At 32.0% G+C, this 12,231-nt stretch overlaps 1 protein-coding gene across 6 annotated transcripts in view; it reads right to left on the bottom strand.

Moving 5' to 3' along the window:
• The window catches only part of NIPBL (NIPBL cohesin loading factor), a 189,437-nt gene that overhangs the window by 69,904 nt on the left and 107,302 nt on the right, over positions 1-12,231 (bottom strand). For 5 of the 6 annotated variants that reach the window (XM_019737211.3, XM_074328993.2, XM_019737212.3 and 2 more), the window contains exon 10: positions 10,206-11,828. The exons of the other annotated variant lie outside the window; for it this stretch is intronic. In XM_019737211.3, the coding sequence (XP_019592770.2) occupies positions 10,206-11,828 (1,623 nt within the window). The remainder of the gene's footprint in view (positions 1-10,205; positions 11,829-12,231) is intronic. 6 annotated transcript variants of the gene reach the window in all.

The following is a 12,231-nucleotide window of genomic DNA, read 5'->3' as shown; positions in this document are numbered from 1 at the left end:
AAGACCCATCAGCTCCAAGTCACTGTCCTTCAATCTAGTTGTGGAGGGTGCAGCTCACTGGCCTATGTGGGAATTGAACCGGCAACCCTGTTGTTCAGAATTCGTGCTCTAACCAACTGGGCCACCAGGCTGCCCCAGTTGTTCTATATTGATAATTATAAAAAAGTACCCACAAAATGAAAAGTAGAGAAAAATATTTCATAACTGACAAGTAACAAATATAAAACATTTTAAAGGCAATTTAAATCTGTATATATTTGTTATATATTTATATTTAATACATTAACTATATTAATTACATAATATATTAATTACATATTAATATATTAAAATGTGATCACACATATAACCCTATTACATGTAAATAAGTACTCACAAATATTAAATATCCTCTAATACATATTTGCCTAATTTCATACTACATTTATAAATATTGGATAAGAAGTTGAAAATTAAAACTACATCAGTCTTTTTTTATATACAGATTAAAAATACTTAAATGGCAGTGGGAAATGCAAATTTTAGGTTTCATTTTCTATAGACTAAACAACCTAGTTATCACCCTAGTGATATCTATCTATCTATCTATCTAGTATATCCATCTATATAAAATTTCAACTTTATATCGGGCTCAGCAAACTACAGCCTGCACAGTGAAATTTGCCCTATCTGTTTTTATATATAAAGTTTTATTATAATATAGTGACACAATCATTTACACATTGTCTACGGTTTCTTTTGTACCACAATGTTAGACAAGTGGCTAATAAAGCGAAGAATATTTACTATCTGGGCCTTTACAGAAAAATTTTGCTGAGCCCTGATATATATCATGTCATGTCATACTTTATTCAAAATGGAACAAAGTGCCACCCACTTTGTGCAGTCCCTATATAGTTATATTCTGTACAGTTCAGGTCAATGCAAATTGATGTATTTAATGAAGACAAAATACCAAGGAGTTGGTTTATAACAAATGAAGGAACTGTTACAAATGAAGCAGGCAAAAGAAAAGATTTTAAGAAATATCTGGTTTTAAGTACCACAGTTATGATACTGACACTAGCACTACAAATATTTCATCAATGTGCAGTTATCAAATCACAATGAAGAAGAACTATAAAAAGAAACATGCTTTCTAGGAAGTTTATTACATAAATGACAATTTACTACTACTTAATATAGAAAGTAAGAAGCAAGGATCAATTGATCCTTTCCTTGATAAACATACAAAGTGAGAAAAATAAAAGGCAGAAACACAACCTAATTTTATACCTCAAGGAATTAGGGAAAAAACAAACTAAGCCCAAAGTTAATAGAAGAAAGGAAATAACAAAAATCAGAGTAGAAATAGATGAAATAGAGCCTAAAAAGAGAATAAAAAAGATCAACGAAACTTTGTTTTAAAAGATAAAATGGACAAAACTTTAACTAGACTTACTAAAAAAAGAAAAAGAACGCAAACAAATAAAATTAGAAATGAAAGACATTGCAATTGATGCCACACAAATACAAAGGATCATAAGAGACTACTATGAGCAATTATACAACAAAGGGGGACAACCCAGAAAAAACAGATAAAATTCCTAAAAATACACAACCTATCAAATTGAATCATGAAGAAATAAAAAATCTGAACACATTACAAGGACACTGTATTAGTAATTAAAAAAACCTCTCCACAAAGAAAAGCCCAGGACAAGACAGCTCCATTGTTGAGCTCTGCCAAACATTTAAAGAAGAATTAATACCAATTTTTCTCAAACTCTTCCAAAAAAGGAAGTGGAAGCAATACTTTCAAATTCATTTTATGAAGCCAACATTATTCAGACAGCAAAACAAGACGAGGACACTACAAGAAAAGAAAATTACAGGCTGATTTCCCCTGATGAACATAGATCCAAAAGCCCTCAACAAACTATCAGCAAACCGAATTTAACAACACATTAAAAGGACCAAGGTGAAGGAGTTAAGAAGTAGAAGTTTGTAATTACAAAACAGTCACAGGGACGTAAAATGCAGCATAGTCAATAATATTGTAATAATTATGTGTGGTGCCAGGTGGGTACTAGACTTATAGGGGGATCACTCTGTAAATCACATAAAGGTCTAACCACTATGTTATGTACCTGAAACTAATATAATATTGAATGTCAACTGTAATGGGAAGAAACAAAAAAAAGAGAGTCCCCCAAAGTAAAACTACATAAGCAAAAAAAAAAAAAAAAAAAAAAAGGATCACACGCCATGGAATTTATTTTGAGGATACAAGGATGGTTCAACATCTGCAAATCAATCACTCTGATACACAACCTTAACAAAATGAGAACAGAAATCATATGATCATATCAATAAATGCAGAAAAATCATTTGACAAAATTTAACACCCAGTCAGGATAAAAACTCTATGAACAAAATAGGTAGAGGGAACAAATCTCAACATAATTAAGACTATATATATAACAAGCCCACAGTTGATACCGTACTCAATAGTGAAAAGATGAAAGCTTTTAAGATCATGAACAAGATAAGGATGATCACTCTTGCCTAGTACTATGCTATTCAACATTGTAATAGAAGTTGTTGCCAGAGCAATTAGGCAAGAAAAAAATAAAAAGCATCCAAATCAGAAAAGAAGTAAACTGTCTCTTCAGGCAGATGACATATTATATATAGAAAACTCTAAAGATTCCACCAAAAAACTGCTAGAACTAATAAAGTCAGTAAGGTTGCAGGATACAAAATCAAAATACAAAAATCAGTTATGTTTTGATACACTAACAATGAACTATCAGAAAGAGAAATTAAGGAAACAATCCCACTTACAATTGCATAAAAAATAGAATAAAATAGGAATAAATTTAACCAAGAAGGTGAAAGATCTGCATACTGAAAACTCTAACCTGATGAAAGAAACTGAAGACACAAATAAATGGAAAAGGACTACATGCTCATGGATTGAAAGAATTAATATTATTAAAATGTCCATACTACCCAAAGCAATCTATAGATTCAATGCTATTCCAATCAAATTTCATGGCATTTTTCCCACAGAAGTAGAACAATCCTAACATTTGTATAGAACCATGAAATAGCCAAATACCCAAAAACTCTTGAGAAAGAACAAACTGGAGCATCACACTTTCTGATTTCAATCTACATTAAAAAGCTGTAGTTATCAAAATAGTATAGTACTGGCATAAAAACAGACACATAAACCAATGGAACACAATAAAGAGTTCAGAAATAAACCAAAAGATACATGGTCAATTAATTTACAAAAAAGGAGCCAAGAATATTCAATGGGGAAAGGACAGTCATTTCGATAAATGGTGCTGGGGAAACTAAAACAGAAACAATGTAAAAGAATGAAACTGGACCACTATCTTACACCATATATAAAAATCAATGAAAAATAAATATTTGAATATAAGACCTGAAACCATAAAACTCCTAAAAGGAAACATAGACATAAAGTTCCTTGACAATAGTCTTGCCGATTTTTCTGGACTTGACATCAAAAGCAAAGGCAAAAATAAACAAGTGGGACTACATCAAACTAAAAAGCTTCTGCAAAGGAAATAATAAGATAAAAGGCAACGTACCAAATGGGAGAAAATATCTGCAAATCATGTATCTGCTAAGAGGTTAATATCTGAAATAGATTAAAGAACTTATACAACTTAATAGTAAATAAATAAATAATAAACAAACAAACAATCCAATTAAAAAACGGGCAGAGGATCTGAATAAACATTTTTCCAAAGAAGACATACAGATGGCCAAAAAATATGAACAGGTGTTCAACATCACTAATCATTAGATGTAAATAAAAATCATGAGGTATCACCTCACACTGTTATAATGGCTATCACTATAAAAGAGACAATAAATAACAAGTGTTGGCCAGGATGTGGAAAAAAGGGAACCCTTCTGAACCGTTTGTGGAAATGTAAATTGGTGCAGCCACTATGGAAAACAATATGAAGGTTCCTCAAAAAATTAAAATAGAACTACCATATGTTCAGGTAATTCCACTTCTGGGTATTTATCCGAAGGAGACAAAATCACGATCTTGAAGAGGTATCTGCACCCCCATAGTCCTTGAAGCATTATTTATAACAGCCAAGACATGGAAACAACCTAAGTTATTTAGTCCATTGGTGAATAAACGGATAAAGAAAATGTGGTATATATACAATGGAATATTATTCAGCCATAAAAAAGAAGGAATTCTGCCACCTGCGACAACATGAATGGACCCTTAGCATTATGTTAAGAGAAATTACTCAGACAGAGAAAGACAATACCATATGATCTTGCATGTGGAATCTAAAAAAACTAAACTCAAAGAAACAGAGGACAGATAGGTGTTGCGAGAAGTAAGGGGTGGGGGTGGGTGAAATGGACAAAGGCAGTCAAAAGGTACAAACTTTCAGTTATTAGATAAGTAAATTATGGGGATGTAAAGTACAGAATGGTGATTATAGTTAACAACACTGTATTGTATATTGGAAATCTGCTAAAATAACAAATCTTAAACGTTATCATCACAAGAAAAAAATTAGAACTAGTAAGATGCTCAATGTAAACTAAACTCATTGAGGTAATCATTTCACAATACATACATATAGCAAATCATTATTTTGTACACTTTAATAAATGTTATATGTTAATTATATCTCAATAAAGCTGGAAATAAACGGTGGCAGCAATGTCTTCAAATATACACTAAATATGAAGTATATATATATATATATATATATATGTAAAAGACTTAACAATTTATTAGATAAATTCAATAGGATGACTGCATTTTTTATATTAAAAAATAGACAGATTCTAGCTCTAACTATAAGTTTCATTTTGGTCCTCATAACTGTGTAAAGTAGGAAGGAAATTGGTCTCTCCATTTTAGAAGTGAAATGAACCAAGGTTTTGAAAGGCTATGATTATTCAAGGCTCTGATTCTAGTGCTCTCTGTACTACAATTTATATTGGGCTCAATGAAGAATTTTCCAAAGTTAGTACAATAGAAGTCAGAGAATGCTAAATTTTGTGGGTGGGGGAAAGGATCCATATTAAAAACTCCCTATTACAGTTGACCCCTGAACAACACAGGTATGAACTGTGCAGGTCCACTTATATGGGAATTGTTTTCAATTGATCAGTGTAATTCAATTGACCAGCACAGTTCAACTGACCAACACAGTTCAAACTCATGTTCCTCAAGGGTCAACTCCATGGTTGGGAATCTGCATGTGGAGGGTGGACTGTAGTTACATGAGAATTTTCCACTGTGTGGGAGGGTGGCGCGCCTAATCCCCACTTTGTTCAAAGGTCATCTGTATATTGCATCACATCATAGTATATTACATACTATTATGTTACATATACTGTACATTATGTATATTATATACTATTACTCTAACATACTGAATTCTCTCTGAATGGATGTTGAATTCTATTAATACAATTATCAAAATCCTTTCCTACAAGGGCCTGATACAGATACAAAGGTAATAAATACCTACTTTATATTATACTATATACTAGGATACATTACACTATACAATATTACCTTACTGTTATTACAGTAATATTATATTAATATACTATGTTATAGTATACTATTACTATGAAGTAGGCATTTATTAATATCTTTATCAGGGTCTTATAGGAGAGGGCTCCAATAATTGTTTTAGAAGAGGGAATTCAGTATTTTAGAGTAATGACCATGTCTTCATAAAAAGGAGTAGGTTCTCTCAGAATTAATTATTTGCTATCCTCTCACCCCTCAATCATAATATACCTATTTCTACAAATAGGAAAACTTTACAGAAGCTGTCCTTGAGCTGGTGTGAAAAATGGAATAGAAAACAGAGAGAATATTACTAGCAAACATTAAATACATTTAATTTTTATGAAAAACATTTCTACCTAACAAATCTCTTTAAGTCAATTAATGTCAATTATTTACTAAGCAAATTCTGGACGAAAAAAATTCTATGAACAAAAATCACGAGGACAAAAATTTTCAAAACATTGCTCTAAAATCACACTCAACAACAGCTAGGTATGTATTAAGCCAACTTCTGTAATAAATATTCTCCAAACATTTCCTAACGATATCAGTGATAATAAAGTCTTTACAGAAAATGAAAACGAGTTTTTTTAGAAAAGTATTTTTAAAACCCATCAAAGGAACCAAAATAAATTTCCATTGCAGCATTATTAAAGATTCTGAATATTACAATCATATATCTACTTGACCAAGAATTCCTCAACTTAGGAATTCACAAACTATGCCAAAAATTTACTCTCAGAAACAGTACTTTTGCTCAAATTACAGAAGACTAGAGTCCTAAACATAATCCAACTCGAGTGGTCAGTGCTACATAAAAGGCAACTATCTAATGTATTTTAGTGATAACATTTGGTAATGTAACTGCTACAGTGACAACTGAGGTGAAGTAACTCCCCCTAATAATGACTACAATCATTAACTGATCAAATGAGCGCTGTCCTCCAAACACTGTTGACTCTGAGAGCTGCTAGGTAAGTACATTCCCAGTGAAGAACATTTTCAGTAACTGTTTTATCTTTAGCTTAAAGGCCTTGATCTCAACTAACAGATGATAATAGGTTATTTCTTGAAAGCAGTGAGTGCAAATGACTGAAAACGATACAGGAGGTGGAATGAAGTAGGGGGAAGAAGAAGAAAAATTGCTTTCCTTGGATATAAAGCTAAGCTATTTTGAGACATTCTGAAATTGTAAAAAAATCAAAATCAAACTGTTAACCTGTAATTACTGATACTAAACTGTTAACAACATATAAGGCATGTTAGCTCATGATCATGCCAGTTTTGAAGATCTCCTAACTTTATTTTAATATGGAGACATACTTACTGTACATTAGGGTATATTAGGATAATACTCTGAGTAAAAATATTTTAATAAAGATATTATTTTCACATTTAAAATAATGACTGAAATATATTGTAATAGAAGATATTTTTAAAATTTTAAAGTTTACAAAGGTTATGTTGGTTCCCCACCTCCATGCCCCCACTTGGCAAGGAAGAAACAAGGTGATGGTAAAAAGACTGGGAAGATGACAGAAGCAGGATGAGGACAGAACTGTTAATGAGCCAATCGTGTAATAGCTATAGAGCAAAATAAAGGTAAAGGGTAAATTAGACTTGAACGAGTAGGTCTCCTTTGGATGTTAACAAACACTAGATAGCTGACAGTGTGAAAAGAGTTATTACAAAGTTTAGGGAACGGAATATCTAATATTATGTAGCTCTAGAGCTAGGGTCTATTGGAGGAAACATAAAAGATGAAAACACAATTTTAATCTGCACGCAAAAGCCTTTTCGGAACATGGTGGCATGCAGTCTCTATTAAAGAGGCATTCAATATGGTTTTATTATGTACTACACATTATGTTAGGTCCTAGGGATATACAAACACCCCACAGTAATTAAATCAAATGTAACAATGCCATTTTACATTTAGTATGTTCATACAAAAGACAAAATAAGAAATCTATAGTAAGAATCATAAATCTATAATCCTACCATTCAAAAGTTACCATCTTAAAGTACATTCAACAAATTTCAAGTTAACCTAAAGAATGAATATTTTAAATATGGACATTAGATACAATATTTAAAAGATGGAATTTTATGGCTCTTCCAAAAAAGAAAAGTCTACCAAGAATTTTGGCCCTAGGAATGAACAACAAAAGCATCCCAGCAATATTCAGTCTAATTCCTTTACTTAGAAAAACACCAGTATGCCAGAATAGGTGATTTTCTGTGACTCACTTAAGTAATTAATATGTACTACAAGGGTCAGTAATCCACAACTGTGATTATGCATGTAATTAAAAAAACAAATTTCTGCCATTGCTGACTTAGTAGCAAAGATCTAAAATAAAACCAAAATTAATACATTACTAAAAAATAATAGATATAAATTCTAAGGTATAAACAAAGCCAAAAAATATATACATGGGATCCTGAAATGAATCTAAGCATTGAAATAATATTTTTGATAAAAAGGTCCACTTATAATTGCAGATATATTAATAAATGTGTGTGTGTGCGTGTATATACATATACACACGCACACACAAACACTCTTCTCTAACAGGCAGAAACATCCAGATAGCCTACTTACTAACAGGAACATGTCAAGTATATATATTTGTGTTAAAAGTACACTTAAAGAAACATGGATTAGTACTAAAAAGTTTACATTCACAGGTAATGAAATTATATGTCAAAACACCATGGAAATAATACAGCAGTTACTAATTAGGAGATATATTCATTTCTTGATGTTCAGTTGTAAAGATTATTTGTTAAAACAGAGCTCAGAAAGCAAGGCTAGCATAAGCTGACAGAGGGCAGGGGAGAAAAAAGACGGTTCAGATCAAAGGGACAAGAGGGTACCACTTTCCATCTTTCTATCTGACTTTTCTAAAATTGTACAACTGTATTCTTTAGTATATATACATACATGCCACTCCCAAAATTTCAGTGATAATTTTTAAAGAAAATCTTGATCTAAAAGAAAACAATTTAATGCTAGCCACTACATTCTAACAACCTCTTTTAAATAAACAAATAATTCTGAAAAGATGCACTCAAGTTAAATAAAAAAACTATAAATTAAAGCTGAATTAATAGTTCATTTAAGTTTTTGTAGGTCTGATTTCCGTAATTTAAAATCTGAAAGCTTCACTAAGAGTATAAATATTAGTAATTCAAAGACAATTTTTTCATTTTTGAAACACAAAACCAAATAAATTAACAGTGAAAAGTAAATATTTAATGAAGACCAAGAATAAAATGACAAGTCACTTTTTTGAATAAAGACTTCTTAGTAGTAACATTATATTTTCAATAAGCTTTTTTTGATAGACAAGGTACAGCAGCATTTTACAAAAGTAACCATTACACCTTCTATAGCTAATACACTGCAGTGCTATACAACTTTCTGTTATGATGCAAATGTTCTCTATCTGCGTTAATAGGGTAGCTACTTGACACATGGGCTATTGAGGAAGTGAACTTTTTATTTTATTTTGTTTAAACTAATTTCAATTTACATAGCCTAAAGAAGCTAGTGACTGTATTAGACAGCACAATTCCAGAGTTTCATATATTTTTTTACAAGTATAAATCTAAGTTCTTAATGAATTTTTTTCACAGAATGAGAACCTAAAAAAATCAAATAAACTTTCCCCTCTATTGGTATAAGAACTAGCATCTCAATCTATTTATATTGTATGGGCTTAACAGGTCTTGCCACACAGCATCATGAGAAAAAAAATTATATATATACACATACATATAAAGTAGTATACAAAGCAACACAAAATTCTATTTTTCTGCACAAAATGCCACTGTATTTTCAGCACTTAAGACTTTGCCTCCCTGTAAACACTACTACTCAAGTAACTGGAGAATTTAAATCAGCAACCATGCAAAAACACCCAAATACCCAAAAAACTCTCACAAACTCCAATTTGAGGTAAATACCATTCCCTATTACTTTTCCATAGGAAAAGGCAAAACTATGTATTTTTAAAAATAAAACATTTGTAACTAACCACCGCCCCCAAATAACCGTTTATATAAGTTCCTAAACTATATAAATTCAAACTATTTATCAATAATTAACTCAGAGATAGTCTGTAAGACAACAGTATTGCGATATTTTATATTCATAAAATAATTACTGATTTTTATATAGCTTAACTGAGATGTCAGAAATTAAAATTCAGTTAGTTTATTACTTCATTATGGAATGGAGTATCTCTACAGTCAAAATAACTATTGAGGAAGCTGTTAAATACATCCTAGATCTAATCATCCATTTTAATCATTCGAGTAACAAATAACTTTCAAAATTACCTAAAATAACTAAACAGCAAGAGAACTTATTTCCGTGTACCAAATAGCAAAAATTGTGACTTCGGGGAGTAGTTCAAGTAGAAGTGGGAGAAAAACAATTTTTATTGAGAACTTTTTGTCTATATTACTGAAAACAATTGTATTATATAAATGTTATATTTTCATGTAGTAGTGTTTCAATTTTTGTAAATTTCCTTTTTTTAAACCGTAATAACCCTAAAACTTAAAGGAAAACTGGTTAGAATACAAATGACATCTTTACAATTATTCTTACCTTTATTTGACTTTGATGGTTTATTCTTGATGGGTTTAAGGGAACTTCTTGATTTATCCTCTCTATCTTTAATAAGTTTCTGAACATCATCCAAAGACAGTTTCTGCAGGACAACTACAGGCTTAGCTCCTTTATTTAGATCTTCAACTAATCCCATTTTTTCTACTTTGTCTTTCTGCTCTCCTTTCATTTCCATTTTCTTTGTCTCCTGAGTAATATTGCCATCTTTATCCCTCTTGATTTTTGGAATGACAAAATTTTTCAATGCACCAGACCTGCCCCCCAACAAATAACTTGGAAATTCTGCCTTATTATCAGGGTGCGCTTTATTACTGTCTACTTTACTCTTGTTACCCTCTGTCCTTTTGTCATCTTTACTATTTGGTGATTTGAAACCAGGCTTATCAGGTCTTGATTTATTGGAATCGCCTTGTTTAACACGAGGACTGTCAGGCCTTGATTTTTGCTCCCCAGAAGATGGTCTTTCCCTGGAGTCCCCTGATTCATGTCTGTGTTTTCTTTCTAGTTTATCAGGTTTGGAACCATCAGATTTAACGCCATGTTCATTTCTACTAGAGGACCTTAAAGTTTCTGGTCTTCGAACCCTAGACTGATCCCCCCGATGTCGCTCAGATTCACTCCTGTCATCTGATTTTTGTTTACTGTCATGGTCACGTCTTAGTGACTCAGAAATAGATCGCCCATCAGGTCTCTGCTTTAAGGCTTCAGCTCGTTCTGATTTTAACCGAGGTGAATCAGATTTAATATCCTGTTTATGTTTAGACACTTCAGGTTTTTTCTCTGTTGATGGCTTTCCAGAATCCCTCCTATTTTCATGCCTATGTTTTGGTGTTTCAGGCCGACCTTCATTTTTTTGCTTTGGAGTTTCAGGTCGGCCCTCACCTTTCTGCTTTGGAGTTTCAGGCCGCCCTTCACCCTTTTGCTTTGGGGTTTCAGGACGCCCATCACTCTTTTGTTTTGGAGTTTCAGGTCGGCTTTCACCCTTTTGCTTTGGGGTTTCGGGTCGTGACTTTGTTTCTGATCTGCCATTATTTTGTTTGTTGTCATTTGGTTTTGTATCAGACAGTCTATTTTCATTCTGTTTAGGTTCGGCTGTGGTGCTCTCATTTTGTTTGGATTCTGTAGTTCTGCTCTCATTCTGCTTAGGTTCCTCTGTTTGTGTCTCAATTTTAGTTTCTAACTTACTTTCATTTGATTTTGTCTCCAGCAATCTGTTTTCATTTGATTTAGACTCTGCCAATCTACTTTCATTTTGTTTCAATTCACTCTTTGAAAGCTCAGAATCAGACTTTTTTTTAGGAGTCTCAGGATGGTTTTCTGGTGTAGATTTAAGATTTCCAATAATATCTTCCTGAAGAACAGAAATAGGTGCATCATTACATTGTTTGATTTCTTCAGGCTTTTTTATGGAGTCTGAGTCCTGAGTTACAGAAGCCTGAGAGTCCACTCTTCCTGCCTGATGAAGATCAATGCTAACCATTAATGCTGGCCTTGACCCATTTCCCGTAGAACCCGTCTCCTGAGAAGCTGGTCTATTACCTCCTGTAGCACCCCCAGCCTCCTGTGGGTAAGAATCTTGTTTTCTTTTTTTCAAAGGCTTATCTGAAATTTAAAGATAAATATTCAGTATCAGTAATAGACAAATACTCTTATCTTATTAAAAAACCATACGGACTTTTGACTATTTTTAAAAGTCACAATGTTTTTTAAATGTGGTGAATGCAAATGTCAATACGCATATACAAAAACAGTAGGCACTAAAGACATAATACTTTTAAATGAAAAATTCTGAGGAAACACTCATGCTTGCTGTACCTCAACAGATATTAGCAACTATAGTAAAAATAATTTAACAGCATACTTGGTGAGTATATAAATAAGCCAAGAATATAAAACAAATGGAACTTATAATAATACATTAAATACAAACATATTATGTTTGCATATGTTAAGGATAAACCAGATTCTTTATATATGAATAAGGCAACCAGTTATAAATTATGTA

This window comes from Rhinolophus sinicus, chromosome 3 (assembly GCF_057876585.1).
Source record: "Rhinolophus sinicus isolate RSI-liver-muscle chromosome 3, RSI-T2T, whole genome shotgun sequence".
NCBI lineage: Eukaryota > Metazoa > Chordata > Mammalia > Chiroptera > Rhinolophidae > Rhinolophus > Rhinolophus sinicus.
Note: the sequence above shows the minus strand (reverse complement) of the source record. Positions and strands in the feature narration are given on the sequence as shown.